This window comes from Vulpes lagopus, chromosome 12 (assembly GCF_018345385.1).
Source record: "Vulpes lagopus strain Blue_001 chromosome 12, ASM1834538v1, whole genome shotgun sequence".
NCBI lineage: Eukaryota > Metazoa > Chordata > Mammalia > Carnivora > Canidae > Vulpes > Vulpes lagopus.
The window spans coordinates 38,913,725-38,931,956 of record NC_054835.1 but is presented as its reverse complement, the minus strand read 5'-3'; the positions used below and the strand labels follow the sequence as shown (position 1 = coordinate 38,931,956).

The following is an 18,232-nucleotide window of genomic DNA, read 5'->3' as shown; positions in this document are numbered from 1 at the left end:
AAGTGTTCTGACATCCATTCCATAGGGAGAAAATCCAAATGTTGGCTGACACTTATTTGACACCTCTTGTACATCAAGCACCTTCCATTACACTCTTGTCGTTTCATCCTACAAACCTAGTAAAAGGATGTGGGTTACTCCCACTATAGACAAGGGACAGCCTCAGAGAAGCGAAGGGTCTTGCCCAGATCACAGAACGAGTCATGGCAGAGCAGACAGGATGTGACACCAGGCTTCTCCAGCTCGCATCCTCCCCATTACACTACCTTCCTGTTCAGATAGCTGTATTGGAGAATGGCTCAATCCAGACTTAAGCCTTACCCGATGGACAATAAAGGCCAAGTAGAGAGCCAGGGCTTGTTAGAAGCCATGATGCACTGGCAAAGGCACTGGCTCCAGAGACCCCTACTGGTCATTCCGCCGTCCAGCCTCCTAAAGGTTTTCCCAGGTGTTTCTCAAAGGCCAGAACCGGTGGCGACTTCCCCTCACGCTTCCTGTTTTCATCTGGTCCTGGACTTGGAGCCTCTTTCTAAGGCCTCTGGAGTGACTCATTTGTTGCAGACTTGGCCTGTGAGCCAAGATCTGTACACCTCGAGCTAAGAATGGGTTTCACATTTTTAAATGGTTGGGGGAAAAAACAAAAGAATATTTCATAACATGTAAACATCCTATGAAATTCAAACCCCAGGGTTATTAAATAATTTTGTTTACATATTGTTTATAGCCGCTTTCAAGAAGTGCAGCACTGAAATGAAGAGTTGTGACAGACCATATGGCTCAGAAACCTAAAAAATGTGCGATCCGGCCCTTTAAGAGGTTTGCACACCATGTACACAGTCCCCTGTAGCAGGAGACTCCCGGAGCTGTCCTCAGTGGCATCCTATGTCAGAGCAAACCAACGCGCCCCAGTCGGGGAAGGGCTAAATAAATCGTGGTCCGTTCATACCACATGCGCCTCCCCCACCAAGTCGTCACAGGATGAAAACTCCTTGAGGAATTTGTGGTTTCGCAGTGCCGAGGACAGTGCTGAGCCTGGTCTCACCACCACTAATCTCAAAACCAAGACTGAGTGGAGAGCAAGTTACATTCATGTGATATATCATTTAAAAGATTTAAAAGCGCAAGACACTACTTTAATGTAACAAAATGTATTAAAGCATAAACTGGAAAGCTACCCAGCTGAATTCATCAGAGTGGCTGCCTCTAGAAGGTAGGCAAGGGTCTGGGAAAGGAACAAGAGCGGCTTCACTTGACGTGTAACAGTTTGCCTTGGTTGAGGAAACTTGCATGATAACCAGTGTCACCATTTATTAAACTTGGGTGGAAAGCACATGGATATTTGTTATTCTTCCTGCTTCTCTATTTTTTTAATAGTAGTTTTCTATTTTTTTAATAAAGATTTTATTTATTTATTCATGAAAGGCACAGAGAGAGGCATAGACACAGGCAGAGGGAGAAGCAGGCTCCATGCAGGGAGCCCGACGTGGGATTCGATTCCGGGACCCGGGATCATGCCCTGAGCCAAAGGCAGACACCAGGTGCCCTTCTGTAGTTCTCTAATTAAAACACCACCACCGCCCAGAAAGTGGAGAACACGGTGAGCTCTCCAAGCATAAAAAGGGCAATAAGCTTCTCCGGGAAGAGAAAACCAAGCTCACGGGAATGAATTACAAGAAACTTCCAGACAGCAAGCAGACAGAAAAAGAGTCCATAGACTCAAGGTGGGTGAGAACCAGGGAATCACAGCAAGTCATGAAACCCTTCAAAACAAAGTCATGAAACAAAACAAACAATTGCACCATCCAGAGTGCCCTGGACCAGGGTGACACACTCTCCAATCTGTTACCAACCAGGAGAGGGTCTGAGGGACTAAGGGCTTGGTGCTAGGATTTAAAACCTTGGGGGTGCCTGGCTGGTTCAGTTGGTAGAGCATGTGACACTTGATCTTGGGGTTGTAGGTTTGTTAGGTAGAGAGATCACTTAAAAATTGTTTGTTTGTTTCTTCTTACAGTGCATGAGTGACCACAGGGGAGGGGGCTGGGAGGGGAAGAGGAAGAAGGCAAGAATCTTAAGCAGGCTCCATGTCCAGGGCAGAGCCCGATGCAGGGCTTGATCTCACAACCGAGATCATGACCTGAGCCAAAACCAAGAATTGGTGGCTTAACCGACTAAGCCAGCCAGTTGCCCCCAAAATAACTCTTTTTTTTGAAGGGTTTCATTATACGGCAGGTGGCAATTTTTTCTTTTAAAAGAAGTGGCCAATGCCAGATCACTGTGACCATGGCTGGGATGGGATGAGGAACAAAAGCAAGGCTAGTCTAAAACATGCCTTTAATGGAAATTAGGGTTATTGGGGGATGAAAATCTTCAGTTGTGATGGAGAGAGTGTACCTCCTCTAACAAACAAGACTTCATTGAACCCAGTGTGCCACGCACTGGGCAAAGCCCAGGGAGGATACAAATGCCTCATGCTCTCTAAGAACCTACAAACTAGTTAGGAAGGTAAGACTTTCACACCATCTCCTATGAGTATCTGATCTCAAGTGAGTGTTCCAGAAACCAGGGGAATAAATCACTGTGAGGCAGGAAGCCTGGAGGAGGTGTAGAAATCCAGGAGGTGGAGAGCTAGAGCACCACAGGGGAGGGAAGACAGTTAAGTAGAGGCAGAAACCCACAAGGCTGTGTTCAGGTAACAGCGCTTGGCAGGAGCAGAGAACGTAGCAATAATTCAATGGCCCAAGATGGGGAGTTACCACTGTTAGTGGCCAGGAGACTTCGAGACCTAGGCAGACACATTTCCTCACCATCCGCAGCTAGTGTCAGTGGGCAGGGGCCACAGGGTCCCCCCTCCTGCCTGACCCCACTCTGCTCTCAGGGAGGAGCCCGTCTTCCGTATTTAAGGGCTAACTGGGGAAAGCCCTGCTCTCCTCCAACTGCAGCAGACTTATCAGAGCCCCTTCTCTCCTCTGCAAACCTCACCTGAGGGCTAGACTCCCAGTTTTTCTTTGGTGATCTAGAGGTCTAGATTTTTTTTTAAAAGATTTTATTTATTTATTCATGAGAGACATAGAGAGAGAGGCAGAGACACAGGCAGAGGGAGAAGCAGGCTCCATGCAGGGAGCCAGATGTGGGACTCGATCCCGGGTCTCCAGGATCACGCCCTGGGCTGAAGGCGGCGCTAAACCGCTGAGCCACCTGGGCTGCCCAAGAGGTCTAGATTTCTAACTTTAGGGCCAGGTCACTGAGTCTAGTCCTTTATTGGACAGATGTGAGGAAGGAGACTGAGAGGTTTAGTGACTTGCCCAATACTGGCTAGCCAGTTAGATAGGAGAGGCCCTTCTGGTGGCAGATCACCTCTTCACCCTGTCTTTGGCTTCATCCTCAACCAAGGTCATACTGGATGATTACATTGGGCCATTCTCTCCAAGAGCAAGAAAAATCTGGGTCTGTCAATACCCATAGGTGTGAAAGCGAAGCAGTGTCATTAAATGATGCACAAAGAACTCTGGAGAACTTTTTATTGTTTAAAAATCATAATTGAAGCTTCAAAAAACATACAACCCAACCCATGTCCCAATTCCAGTCCCCAGCTCTCTGGAGAGCACAGGGCTCTCCCCTCCCATCCTGCTGCCCGTATCAGTAGCCAGGACCCTGCCCTGGGGAGGCCACCTGCCCACCTCCTGCCCACCGTGTGCTGTCACCGGCTGGGGAGGGGTCCTGGGGTGAAGGTGGGGGTGGCTGGCTCCCTGCACCCTTCACCCCCTGCACATGCGCAGTCTGTGAGACATGTACAGGAGAGGGGCCGGTTCCCTGGGCAGGGGACCCTGAGGGGGAAGATAAAGAGCCAGTCCCCACTCATCCCCCGCCCCCAGTCCCTGGTTCAAGGGAAGCTGTCGTCATCATCCTCTGCCATCTCCTTGGCAAACTCCAAATCTTGCTGCTCTCGCTCACGCCGTTCCTGGGGCAAGAGGTGGGGAGAGGGCTGGGCTGCTGGGGGCCAGGGGGCTCTCACAGTGTTTCACCCAGCCACCCCAAGGCAGGGACCACAAAGCTTCAGAGCAGCTCCGAGCCCTTCCAGAAACTGCCTCCCTCTTCCCTCTCTGGAGGAAAGCTTGACCTTTCGGTCTTGTCCAAAGCAAAAGGCACCTTACCTCTGCAGACTCCAAGTCCTTGTTGTACGATTTGGGAGGAAACCTCATGGCCTGAAGCACAGTAGAGAGAGGAGTAAGATGAAGAGAAGGCACGCACTTAACATACGTTTATTGTGCTGCTTCTGTGTACCGGGCACCACGACAGGAATAAGGTCATTCGCTCTCCAGTTTGGTCTAGTGGGGAGCGAGGCATGCAGGCAAATTACTACTATAGCATGCTAAATGAGGAGGAGGGAAAGGAGGGAGGGAACAGACTGGTGGGGGAAAGGGGGAAGGGCATTCCAGGCAGAGGTTTCAATGTGTGAAAACGCCTGGCCTGAGCTCAGTGGGGCCAGCTGGGGGGTGGGGGGAGAAAGAAAAACAAGGAGGGGGAGGAGAGAGGAGGGTGCACCAGGAAGAAGTAAGGCTACAGACACAGGGGACCAGGTTGCAAAGGGCCTTTTGTCTCTTTCTGAGCACGGCATTTACCTGATTTAAAGCAAGGCAACAACATCCCCAGTTTCTTGGGGCAAGAAGAGACCAGGAAATACTTGGCACACAGTACCAGCACCCAAGTCAGTGTCTGCCACTGGATAAGGGCTTCATAGCCTTTTGTGGAACTAGATACCCATCCTGCCTTCCCCACAGTTTAGGCTTCACTAGGTGCCTGGAGACAGTGACTGCATTTAATGTCATCAGCCCTGAAGCAGGCAGGGCAGGTAATCTCATCATCAGCTTCACGGATGGAGAAACAGAGGCTCAGAGAAAGTGAGTGACTCAAATTTGGAAGCAAATCTAGAACCCTGCTCCCTGAATCCATCCAGTCCTCCCTGGCAACCATACCCTCAGAAGCTGTGAGCTCAGGCTCACGAGTTCTCTGCTCCATCTGGGGCCCCCTGCCCTGCCATTTAGTGACTTTACAGAGATGGGCCAGGAACTAAGGCTAATCTCCTCTGGGGACTCCTTGGATGCTGCCAAAATCCCCTCTGCAGCCCCGGCTTCTCACCTTGACAGACATGTTGTGGATATCTAGGCAGAAGGAGATGCGCTGGTGGAAGGCCAGCTGGGGCTCACGGGTAGAATAGATATCAATCATCTCCTTGGACTGGACGTAGCCCTTCTCATGGTTGATGCTGGCCTCAATGACGCCATCCCGGATGGCCTGCAGGCCCCCAAAGGGATACAAAGTCACCAGAAAGTCCATCTTCTAAATCCAAGAACACCCTGTCCTGTCCCTTTCCTCCTTACACTCTCACACACTCACTCATGTACACATTCTCTCTGGCAACTTCCTGGCTTCATACTGTAAGACCAGCACTCTCTGAAAAGACCATGCCCTCCCCCTTGGCCAATCTCCTTCCATTCCCATCCCCTGAAATGTGGCAGCAACGTAGCAATTGCCATCTCCGAATCAGCTCCACCTTGGCAACAATGAACTCTGCGTCTTCTGGGCTATCCAGCTGCAGTTTCTGGGCAATATCGGCCAGGGAGATTCGGGAATAGGAGAGGCTGATCATGCGCACACCTGGGGGAGGAAGCAGCACTGGGGTGGGCAGGGTAGACACAGCCCCTTCACCCACCCGCGGATATCTCTAGGGTTGCCCATCCCTTGCAGAAGACTCATCTGGGTCCTGCTCTTCCAGTGGCCCCTCAGACTCTGATCCACACCTGTCTTAATGACGTTGTGCCGCAGTCGGATGATTAAGGTATAGGTCCCATCTGCTTGAAACTTCTCCCCAAACTGGTCCAGGACCTGGTTGAACTTGGCTAGGTTTCCGGTCCTGACAGCTGGAGGGGGAGAGGAGTGGATCAGATGACACAAATGGGCAAATGCACTGAAGAGGCCACAGTGTCAGACCTCGGCAAGCTCTGTGAGCGGGACCAGCCTTACCTTGGGTCAGAAGGAAGTAGGGCATGAGCGAGCGCTTGAGGGAAGGCTGACGGAACTGTAGCCGATCTGGGATCTCCCCGAGCAGCAGCTCCACCACAATCAGGAGCTTGTGCACCTGGTGGTGTGCGACACAGGAACACAAAGGGCAGGGAGCCCCAGCAGGAGGGAGGAGAGAGAGAAACGGGGCTTCAGTGCAGTCCGACACACTGCGAGATGGGGAAGATGGTACTGCAATCAGGCCCACGTAGAGCTGGGCATGCCCCCGGGAGCCAGGTACTGGGAATATTGGCAGCCAGGTCAAAGCTGCCCTTCTGACCATGCCGAGCCCTAAGCTCCATCTCAACTGCCACTCCACTCGCACGCCACTCTGCAATGGCAATGCTCTGAGGTACAGGCCAGAGGGGAGGGTCCTGTGGCTCTGAAACACTGGGGGAGCAGGGCCCAGAGGCTAGAGAATGGGACAGGAGTTGGCCCACGGTGCTGGTCGCTGGAGGAGAGGAGGTGAACGTGTAGAGGCAGAAGCACAGGAGGAGACTGGGAGAACCTCAGTGAATGGGCTGCAGCCAGGTAGCGTACAGGAGGCTGGTGGGAAAACCCGGCTCTTCTTTCTCCACAGAACTGTGAGGGATTTCTAGATGCTGCCTACTGTGGATTTAGCACCAAGCGAGGAAAACCACAATGGGGGAGGTGATGCCAGCAATGAAGGAGCCGCCCACTAAGCAGGATGGACAGGACCACAGACGAAGCAAGAGTCATGATGGAAGCAAGAGGTTATAAGATCGTGCCCACACTCACCCCCACACACCTACGATGCTGCCCTGTTCCCTGGAGTAACCTAGGAGTGATGGGAAACCCAGGGAAAAGGCAGAAGTTAACACATGCTGTACACATGCTGTAAGGATTCAGATGAAGCAGGGGGAGGAGGGAGGATGTTTTAGTCAAATGAACAGACCGGACAAGTGTAGCACATGTTTGAAGGAAGTCTGGAAGGTTATGGGGGATGCTGGGCCAGCCTGGGGATGTGCGGTTTTGAATGCCAGGCTGAGTTCAGAGTTTGGAGACAGAATAATGCTAGTCTTCACTCACTAGCTAGGAAAAGCAGAGCAACCAAGCCCTCAATTTCCCAGTCCCTAAAATGGGTGGCAGTGGCAGCAGCAGCGGCAGTGGCAGCAGTAGTGTCCTCATAACCCCCAGCCTGACTACCTCACAAAACTTATCATCCCTATTGGGGAGATAATGGGGAGCAATGCAAGCTTCCTGGACAAGGCAGAGTGCTCTGGTTAGTCAGGCAGGTGTGTGAAAGCTGGGTTCGTAAAGGGGAAGACGATGACCAGGGATGCTACTGGCTCAAACAAGGGCGCCAGTGATTCCAGAAAGGAGACAAATACAAAAGACATGGAGGCAAATCAACAGACAACTGAGTGATGGGGAAGGAGGAGTGGGGCGGGATGGGGGAGTCTGGGGTCATTCCAAAGCTCCTATCTTTATCGGGAGAGCAGGAGGAAGGACTGGTAAGGGGCACCCAGAGGGGTCTATTTTTGATAAGCTAAGTGTGAGGAGTATCTATACAGAGATGTGTGGTGGGAAGCTAGATTCGTAGGTCTGGTGTTCATTAAGAGGGGTCAGAATTAGTATCACAGGCTGAACTGTGAAACCCCAAATTTGTATGTTGAAGTGCTAACCCCTCAGTACCTCAGAGATAATCATGGGCTGTGTTCCAGACCACCGCAATAGAGCGAATACCACACTAAAGCTAGTCACGTGACTTTCTGGTTTCCCAGGGCACCTAAAAATTAGGTTTATGCCATACCGTACTCTATTAAGTGTGCAACAGCATTACCTAAAAAAAAATAATTTAATGTACATAACTTAATTTAAAAATACTTTCTTAAAAAACACTATCATCTCGTCCTTCAACAAATCATGTAACCAGTGATTGCAGGTCACCATAACTGATATAATAATGAAAAAGTTTGAAATGTTGCGAGAATAACCAAAATGTGACACAGAGACACTTGCTCAATGCAGGGTCACCACTAACCTTCAATTTATAAAAAATATAGTATGTGTAAAAAGCGCAGTAAAGCAAGCTATGTCTGCATTTGGAGACAGAGCTTTTAAAGAGATTAAGGAAAATGAGGTCATATGAGTGGTCCTAATCCAATGACTGGTGTCCTTACAAGAGATTAAGATACAGTCATGCACAGAAGGAAGACAGTTTCAAGAGAATAAAAGATGACGCCCGTCTACGAGTGAGACCCTTAGGAGAAACCAACCATGGTGACACCCTGATGCTGGACTTTTGGCTTCCCCAACTATAAGGAAATAGATTGCTGTTGCTTAAGCTACCCAGATGGTGGTAGCTTGTTCTGATGGCCCCAGCAGACTAAGACAGAAATAGACTTTGGTGAAGCACCAGGAGGTCAGCGTTGAGCTGAGATCACCCAAGGCGAGAATGTGGGTTTTACTATGGATGGATAAGCTTTCAAAGTGTTCTGTTGTGGACTCCACTTCAAAGCTGAGGCCTCTTTTTACACATTCTCCGCCTCCCTGCTTTTAGCTCAAGTCAGCTTCTCTACCTGTGTTCTTTAACCCTTCCCTTCTTTAGCTCCTCCAAGGCCTTGGACTATCACCTATTTGCTTAAGTCTCTGTGGGTGAAAGTTCCCCCAACTCTTCTTCCTCTCTCAAGCAACCATTCCATCTCTTTTCTGGCTTCCTCGTCAACAGTCTGCTGGCCAAAGATCTCACTCCAGCTCTCTCTGTTCCTGCCACCTGGCTCCACCACAGAAATCCCAGAAACCTTATCCATCTATAGTAAAGTCTGATTTGAGAACTCTGATTTACCCCACACCTCTCTCCAGACACTGCACAATTTATATGTTGATTATGTGTATTTTTAGGAACTTTAGTGTATGTCATATATTGTAAGCAATCTAATAATCTGCACATGTATCATGATATGTCTGAAAAGCCATTCCCTTCTGTGAAAATTCTACCCACCTTCAAAAACCAGATTAAATTTAACTTTTTCTTTAAGGTATCTTTAATTATTTGACCAAAACCAAACCTTTCTTTCAACTTCTGAACTTGACTATACTGACCTAGTCATTCTTAGTCATCTTCATCTTGTTCTCTTTTTTTTTAAATTTTAAAAAAATTTTTTAAAAAATTTATTTATGATAGTCACACAAAGAGAGAGAGAGAGAGAGAGAGAGAGAGAGAGGCAAAGACATAGGCGGAGGGAGAAGCAGGCTCCATGCACTGGGAGCCCGACGTGGGATTTGATCCCGGGTCTCCAGGATCGCGCCCTGGGCCAAAGGCAGGCGCCAAACCGCACCACCCAGGGATCCCATCTTGTTCTCTTTCATTAGGAGGTAGAGGTCAAGTTGAGGTGGAAATAGGTGTTCATGGTTGGGAAAGCAGGGTCCAAATTGTGGCTACCAGGCTCTGTGACTTTACACAGGCCCTCAAGCCTTTCTGAGTAATAATCTTTTGCAATCTCACAGTGCCCAACACCAAGGTCAGCACTCAGAAAAAGCCTTGGTGACTGACAGCTCTAGGTGACCAAGACTTATCCACACCTGAATCAGTCAGCCTCCTGGGGATTTTCTTGGTTCCCGGGCCACAGAAAACATTCCTCTCAAATGGGCATGTGAGGGACCAGTAAAGAGCCTGGGATTTCTCAACGCAATCCAGATCCATGCCTGGAATGACTGTAAGGAGTGCTGGGGAATCAGGAATATTCTAATCCCATCTACGAAGGAGAGTCCTCTGAACATAAACCACTGGAGGTGCAGGGAGTGTCTGCTTAATGTGTTCTGATCAATGTTATACACAAATGGACATGCAATTTAACCTCTGGATCATGACGGTTGAGGATGCCTTCCCTGGCCCCGAAGTAGGGAAAGAGAACTAAAGCATTATCAGATGAGTAAGCATCGAAGGGATGAGAGCTGCTGCTCACCGTCTGTTTGAAGCCGACAGCTGTGTGCTGAGGGGCCTTGCGAAGGGCGTTGGTCATTGTTCTCCGGGCCTCTGAGTACTCCAACTGAATGGCTTTGATTCGCCCTGAATGTGGAAAAGAGAGTGGATCAAAGAATGGTGTCATCCAAAGCCCCCTACAAACCAGAGTGCCAAAATGGGCCCCTCAGGCACCAAGTACACTAAATTTTCAGGAAATTTGCATCACGTGAACCTGAGACACACTCCCTGACTTGAGGGGTGGGGCCCCTTGCTCACCTGTGTAGTAGAGGTACCTGGCCCACTCATTGTTGTTGGCCTGCTCAGGGAACACGGACTTGGATACCAGCTTCTCAGCCTGGTCGTACAAGCTATAGTGGAGGTAGTTCCGTAGCAGGAGGTTCAGCAGGGTGGCCTGCCCATCTGCGTCATGCCGAAGGGTGGCTGTCCGGAGCCGGGCATGCAAGAAGCTTCAAGAAGGAAAATAAAAAAGATGTCAAACACCTCAAATAACTCTTTGAATGGCTTTGACTTCTCTATTGTCTCTCAATTCCAAAAAGAGTGACACAAATTGCCTTTCTGGTTATTCATTGAACATTTAACTATTGAGTGCCTGTGGTGTGAAGCGCTATTCTGGGTGTACAAAAAGGACACAACTAACTCTACATTCAAATAGGTGAGACAGATGACAGTTGTGATAAATAAGTGCCTTAGGGAGCATGAGAGAAGATCGGGACTATGCAGAAACCAGGGTAAGTGTGATGGGGAACACAGGAGGCGAGAAGGATGGGTGGCCATTTGAAGTACCTTGGTCAGAGTAGGATTCACTGAGAATTTAACAATTAAACAAAGGCTTGAAGGAGGGAGAAGAGCATTGTGAGCAGAGGGAAGAGCGTGCCCGGCTGGCTCCAAGAAAAGCAGGGAGGCCAGTGTGGCTGAGAAGTGAGTCAGGGAGCAGTGAGAGGTAGAGTCAAGGAGACAGTGAGCAGGGGCTAGACCTCGTCGGGACTCACATGCAATCATGAAGACTTCAGCTTTTCCCTGAGGAAAATGGGGAGCCACCACAAGTTTTAAACAGAGGAGTAAAGTGTTTTCCAGCCCATCCTCCTACCCTTGATCAGTCCTCCCTTGATTGGAGTATAGGGAAGAGCCTGGGGGACAGTTCTTAACCTTGGGTCAGACCTTGGCCACCTGTACCTGCGCACCACGTCCAGCTTATCCAGAAACTCATAGACCCGGGCGTGATAGTAGTAACACTTTGCGGCCACAAGGTCCAGAGCCCGGCGGTTCTGAGTGCTGATCTTCTGCATCAGGTCGTCAGAGATCTTCTGTGCCTGGGGAGGCGGCGAAAAGAGAATCAAGTGGCAATTCCTCAAAAAGTTAAACAAGGAGCTATCATATGAGCCAGCAACTCCTCTCCTAGGCATAAATCCAGGAGAACTGGAAACGTATGTTCACATAGAAGTCTGTACACAAATGTTCACAGCAGCATTACTGAGAATTACTAAAAAGTGGAAACAATCAACCCAAGTGTCTATCACCCAGCGGATGGAGAAGTTAAATGCAGCATATCCATACAACAGAATATCATCCATCCATTACAAGGGCTGAATACACACTACAACATGGACAAACCTAGAAAACATTATGCTAAGTCAAAGAAGCCAGACATGAAAGGCCATGTGTTACATAATTCCATTTATAGGAAAATCCATGAGCCAGAAAATGTAGATGAGTCGTTGCCAGAGGCTGGGGTGAGGGGAGAATAGGGAGCGACTACTAACAGCAATGGGGTTTCTTTTTGGGGTGATGAAATTATTCTGGAATTAGACAGTGATGATAGCTGTACAACTTGTGAACATACCAAAACCCACTGAGCCCTACACTTTTAAAAAATGCATCCAATCAAATTATTTTAAGTAATCTTTGCAGCCAATGTTGGGCTCGAACTCACTACCCAGAGATCAAGAGTTGGATGCTCTACTGAAAGCCAGCCAGGTGCCCCTGAATCGCACCCTTTATAGGGGGTGAATTAGTCTAAAAACACACAAAAATCAACTTGTGGCAAGGCAAGGAAAAAACAAAACAGGGATGGAGCAGAGGGAACTGTCATTTCTTTCTTTTTAAAAAAGATTTACTTATTCTAGAGAGCATGTGAGCAGGTGGGTACGTGCATACACTCAAGAGCAGAGTGGGGGTGAAGGAAAGGTGAGAATTTCAGGTAGATGCTTCCCCTACCCCCCAGCTGAGCGTAGAGCCCAATGTGGGGCTTGATCCAATGACCCTGAGATCATGACCTGAGCCGAAATTAAGAGTCAGATGCTTAACTGACTAAGCCACCCATGCATCCTGGACCTTGGAGTCATTTCTTGAGTGTGCTTTCTGCATAGTGGCTATGACTGACAAAGAAGTTGGCCCCAACTGGAGGAAGCAGTGGCAGTACAGTATCCATGGAGTTGTTCAGTCCCATGAAAAGAACTGCCAATTACTGAAATACTGTGAAAGCTTACTATATGAAGATCATTGTGGTAGTACTTTATTTAATGTCAATGGTGATGCTGTGAGTTGGGCATTGTTTTTCCCATCTGATATAAAGCCAGGAGAAATTAATTTGTCCAAGATACAGCTAGGATTTGAAGTCAAATTTCTGTCTCCAAATCTCCTTTTCCAAACAGAATCCACTGCACTGGTACTGTGCCACAGATAAGCACAGAATGGCAGCTGCCAGCCCCTTCCCATGGTATCTGAACAGGAGCTAAGGGGGTATCCCCGGATGTGGGGTTAGGTATGTTTCTACATGGGGGAAGAGTCTAGGGGGACGATTAAGAACTCAGTGACTCTCTTCAATTTTTCACCAGAGACATTCTCTCCCACCAACCCCATGCACTGCTTGGGGCATGTTATTCTCGCTCACTGGTCCTGGATACCTCTTTGTAGCGCTTGCTGTTCATCAGAAAGATGACCATGAGGAGTTGTAGGTAGGCTTCCACTTCAGGTAGAAGGGGTGCTGATGCAGCTTTTCCTGTTCGGGGACGGAACTGTAAATCAGCTTCGGTGTCCATGGGCTAGGAGAAACCATGAATTACTGTGGAAAAGCTCAGTCAGATCAACCAACCAAGAATGTATTTCACTCACGATGCATTTCAACAAATATTCACTACTATATGCAAGATTTTTCTAGGTGCTGGGATATAAAAATAAAGATGGCACAGTCTCCTTCCAAAGGAAGTCAAGGAGGCTGGCAGTAGAAACAAAAAAAGGCTTGGAGAAGTAAAACAGACATCTTCATAGAACATAATGGGGATGGAAAGGATGATGTAAGGACCCCTCAAAGAGCCTACAATCTAAGTAGAGAGATTAAACCACCACACTTGGAACCACTGCAAATTTTATCAAAGAGAATTTAATAAAGTAATACAATACTAGAGATGAGATCAAGAATAATGAGATCCAATTTTTGGGGGGTAGGAACAAAGGAAATTTGGGGGTAACTGACATATATGACATACTTATTATAAGATCTAGTCACTAAAACTGGGATAATGTGCAACAGTTCAAAAGGGAAACATGTGGGGTGTATTTAGAAATATACAGGTTAGGGATGCCTAGGTAGCTCAACAGTTAAGCATCTGCCTTCGGCCCAGGGAGTGATCCTGGAGTCCCTGGATCGAGTCCCACATCAGGCTCCCTGCATGGAGCTGGCTTCTCTCTCTGCCTGTATCTCTGCCTCTCCATCTCTGTTTCTCTCATGAATAAATAAATAAAATCTTGAAAAGAAAAGAAATATACAGGTTAAAATTTTTCTTCCCAGATGATGTTGGGGAAGAGTGCTTTTCCCTTTTCCCAGACAATAAATTCTTCACCATTCCACCTCAAGGGATTTTTTTGAGTCTCTTCTATGGAATAGCCCATGTCCATGATGGCTTTAGGGAGATAGCTGAAGGGACACTTAGGTTTGAGAAGGGGCAGGACCTGGACATAATGAGGATTGTATAGCTAGACAGAAAAGGAGAAATCTTTCTTGACACAGAGTCTGCTGCCAGCACCAAACAAACTTCATCAGCATTTACTATGTGCCAGGTACGGTTCTAAGAGCTTTACACATGTTCCTTTCCACCTCTTTGTCCCCCAAATCTGTTTGCCACATTTAGCAAAGGAAGAAAATGAAACATAAGGAGGTTAGCTCACTTGTCCAAGTCCCACAGGTACCAAATGGTAGAGCTGGGATTCAAATTCAACTCTACCTCAGAGCCTGTGTTGTTGTTGTTTAAAATTTTATTTATTCATGAGAGATACCGAGAGAGAGGCAGAGGGAGAAGCTGGCTCCATGCAGGAAGCCTGATGTGGGACTTGATCCTGGGACCCCGGGATCACATCCTGAGCCAAAGGCAGATGCTCAACCACTGAGCCACCCAGGTGTCCCCAGAGCCTGTGCTCTTAATCACTATTTTATATGTCCTCCATGGTGAGGCTTCAGAGGCAGAGAGGTGGTGGTACCTTCTCTTAAGACAATGGAGACACCACTCAACTGGAGGAGAGTATTCTGCTGGGGAGCAGTGGGAACTGAGTTTGGTTGGAAGGGTCCTGATTCCCAGCTCTTTTCCCCTGATTCAGAAGAATGATACTACAAGGCAGAAGGATGGTTCCCTTGTTAGTGGACAAATGACTGTTAAAACGGCCTGCTTTTTGCTTCACTACTCAGCTATAGCAGGTAATAAGTCAGGTCTTTAGGATGGGAAACAATTACATTGAGGTCTGGGGGGTGGGGGTGGTTGACTCACTTACCTCTTCCAGGAAGGGTAGCAAGAAGTCTCGAGTAGCATTATTTGAGGTGAAGAAGCCATGCACAGCCTTATACAAAACATAGTGGTTGAGGCGGCGTGATGTGGAAGGCAGCATCCGCAGGGCCCTCAGCACAAATCGAGGCTCCTTGCCCGATACTGCCTTCTCCAGCTGTTTCACATGCTCCTTTATATCTATGGAAGACCACAGAAGAGAAAAATGTTACTTCTAACTCTTCCTATTCCTCCCACCACTCTAGGCAAGTGGTCTAGGGAACCTCTTATAAAAGGGCGAGATGTAGCCAGTCACTTCTTTTGCCTAATATGGTTAAACAATACTTAAGAGATGCCTACAATGATTTTAAGACAAAACCAAGAGACAAAGAAAAAAAAAGCTGGGGTAAGGGAAAGGGTAGAGGGTGACAAAAAGAAGAAAGGAAAAGCAACCATAAGAAACAAAAAAACAAGACAAACACGTGGAGATTTATTTTCTAAATGTAAACAATATGGAGAAATCTCTCTCTCTCTCTCTCTCACACACACACACACACAAACACACAGGAATGATGGGCTCTACTCTGCAAAAAAAAATCTGAGTATCTGTGTAAACAAAAGAAAAATATTTGCAGCAACTGTGATCAGAGAGTCATACTCCTTACAAAGAGTTTGCATAAATTAGGATAAGTAAAAACAAACACAAATAGACAATACAAAAAGACAGCTAACAGACATGAAAATATATTTCAGTAGCATTTGAATAATTGCAAATGGAAATGTTTTCAACTACCAAACTGGTAATATTTAAAAAATCATAACATGGGTGGATGTGCCTGGGTGGTGCAGTCAGTGTCCAACTCTTGGTTTCAGCTCAGGTCATGCTCTCAGGGTCCTAGGATGGAGCCTATGTCAGATTCTATGCTCAGCATGGAGTCTGCTTGAAATTCTCTCTCCCTCTCCCTCCACCCCTCCTGCTTGTGCGTTTGTACATTCTCTATGATAGATAAATTTCAAAAAAAAAAAAAAAAAAAAAGAAAAAGAAAAAGAAAAAATCCTAACATAGAGTCAGGGTGAACACAACATTTCTGTTAGTATATTGTAAATCAGTACAGTTTCTCTGGACACTACCTATTCAACTCTAAAAGAGATCTACTCTCTCAACTCAGGCATATTGAGAATCTATACCAAAAAAATAAATCATAAAGATAGGTTAAAAACTTGGGCCACAAAGATGACGTTGCAAAGCTATTTATAATGTAAAAAACTGACACAACTGAAGTGTCCAGGAGTAAGGGAACACTCTAAATCGGTAGTTTCTTAGTTACCTTTGTATACATAGTATAGGGTGCCTGGGTCCCCTTAATGGCACAATAATGATAACTGCTAACATTACAAAGGGTTTGCTATGTGTTCATCACGTGCTGGGCACATGTTCTAAGCATCTTAATCTTTACATCAACCCAATGAAGTAGGTACTATACTTTCATTTATAGAGATGAAAAAACTAATTCCAGAGTTTGTATGCTTAGCCACTACATTGGGTAGTCAATAAATGTTTCTGGAAAAAATTGAATGCTATGTTTACGGATATGTTAGATGAAAGCACACAAAACCATCTGTATTTGGTTAGGCCTTCTTCCAAACTGTCTGTATAACTTGATCTCAATTGCATGAGAGCAGCTCAAAAATTCATAGGAAAAAATGTTAATCATGGTTCATGTTACTCCCTGCTTCTGATATTTTCCAAAATTTCTACAAGGAAACATGAATTCCTTCCTAACAACAAAATGAAGTGTTTATAAGAAACATATGTATGTGCCCAGTAGCACCTTTGCCACCGGGTATCATCATTTTAGGTAAGAGGATCTTGATTAGAAACTGAGCCTGTTGCCCAACTTTCGACAGGGGCAGATGCAGTCAACATTACATCCTCAAACACATCACCCAGGAGGATAACTTGGCTTATCTCAATGCTTTTGAGCAAAGTTCTCATGCAATTAGAGAGAAAACACCATAAACCGCTTGAGCCAGAGCTGGGAAAACAGCACCAGGTTCACAGTGGGAAGCTCTCATTCTGCTCACTCCAAATGCCCACAGGATGCTCTGAGAAAAGTGAACCGTGAACTTGGAGGAACAATCCTAGGGAATGAGCACGTAGGAGAAAAGAAATGGGGGGTGGGGGGGACTTACATAGTTCAGGATGAATGTATTAGAACTCAAGGATGACACCCAAAGTCTGTAATGTGTTTTTAAACTCTTTAGGAACAGAAATAAGGGCTTGAAGGGAGGGAAAGAGCAACGGCACCTTAATTACAGAAAAGAGTAGAAAGGCTTCTTTCTCTTAAGGGAGTTTGCCAGGCGTAGATAAGACAACAGAAAACTTCTGTAAAGTCTTAAAATTCATGGGCATCACCCTGACCCCCTTCACACCATAAATACAAACACTGGTTTCTAGAGGGACCAATCACATGTGGGGGTGTTAGAATAGGATGTAAATAGAGTAGGTCTGAGGGGACTTAAAAGACGGACGGAGACCACCGGCCCAGTGGGACCTACTAGATTCAACGCAGGTAGGGGGAGAGAAGAGGTGTGTTAAGGGAGGAGTCCGGAGCCCGGAGAGGAGGTTACTAGGGCCGGGGTCAGGAGTGTCAGGGTGGTGGGGGGCGGGCAGCGGGGGTGATCCTAAGGAATCGGGGGTGGCGGAAGCTGCGCTGGGGTCCCGAGGACAGGCTGGATCACCCGGGCGCTGTCATCCGTGAACACGGCACGTCCCCGGCCCGGGCTCTCGTACCCTCCAAGGTGACGGTATCCAGCTCTCGCTGGGAGTGCTCCGCCGCCGCCGCCGCCGCTTTGCTGTCAGGCTCCCCTGCTGACCCGCCACCCGCAGCCGCCTCCTCTTTCATCTCCACATCCTGGGGGGTCGGGGGCGGCGGTGGTTCTTGTTCCCCTCCACCCGGCGGCGGCTTCGCCTTGTCCGCACCGCGGCGCCGCGCCGAGCCCTCCTGTTTCATGGCGCCCGGGGTCGCGGCCTAGCCCGGGGACTGAGACCGGGGCCTCGCGTGAATCCTCCCACCAGAGACCAGGAACCGAGCCGGGCCTGCACACAAGCGCGGGCTCGCGACGGGCCGCACGATGACGGAGCAGCTGCAAACCTCTTCCCGGCGCTGGGCCTTCTGGGAAACGCCAGGCCCGACAGGCCGAAGGCCGAGTCCACAAAAGCGAAAGAAATCAACGGCCGAGGTGCAGGATGGAGGCGGATCTTCGAGGAAGGAGCAGGGAGGAGCCAGTATGGGTTTGCCCCTTGTTCTTTGGAGTGCTTCAGCGTGTGGAGTTTCTTCTACGTTCCTCCGGAGTGCATTTCCGTGAGTGTCCACGAGATGGCCCCTCAGGCTCCAGTCTGGATCACATCAGACTCCTAAGAGCGTTCTAACCAGCGTGGAGCGGGTGAGGCCTATAGCCACGCAGGGCGTAA

The 18,232-nt window shown here is 48.0% G+C and overlaps 1 protein-coding gene across 1 annotated transcript; it reads right to left on the bottom strand.

Moving 5' to 3' along the window:
* Nucleotides 1–3,504: 3,504 nt before the first annotated feature.
* PSMD3 (proteasome 26S subunit, non-ATPase 3) lies at nucleotides 3,505–17,946 on the bottom strand. Its single transcript, XM_041726586.1, has 12 exons — nucleotides 17,552–17,946; nucleotides 14,768–14,958; nucleotides 12,910–13,047; nucleotides 11,180–11,316; nucleotides 10,262–10,452; nucleotides 9,987–10,090; nucleotides 6,022–6,136; nucleotides 5,799–5,918; nucleotides 5,552–5,655; nucleotides 5,137–5,292; nucleotides 4,152–4,202; nucleotides 3,505–3,958 (listed from the first exon to the last, which is right to left on the bottom strand). Exons 1-12 carry the CDS (start codon nucleotides 17,769–17,771, stop codon nucleotides 3,881–3,883), a joined length of 1,605 nt encoding a protein of 534 aa, XP_041582520.1. The 5' UTR covers nucleotides 17,772–17,946; the 3' UTR covers nucleotides 3,505–3,880.
* Nucleotides 17,947–18,232: the final 286 nt, after the last annotated feature.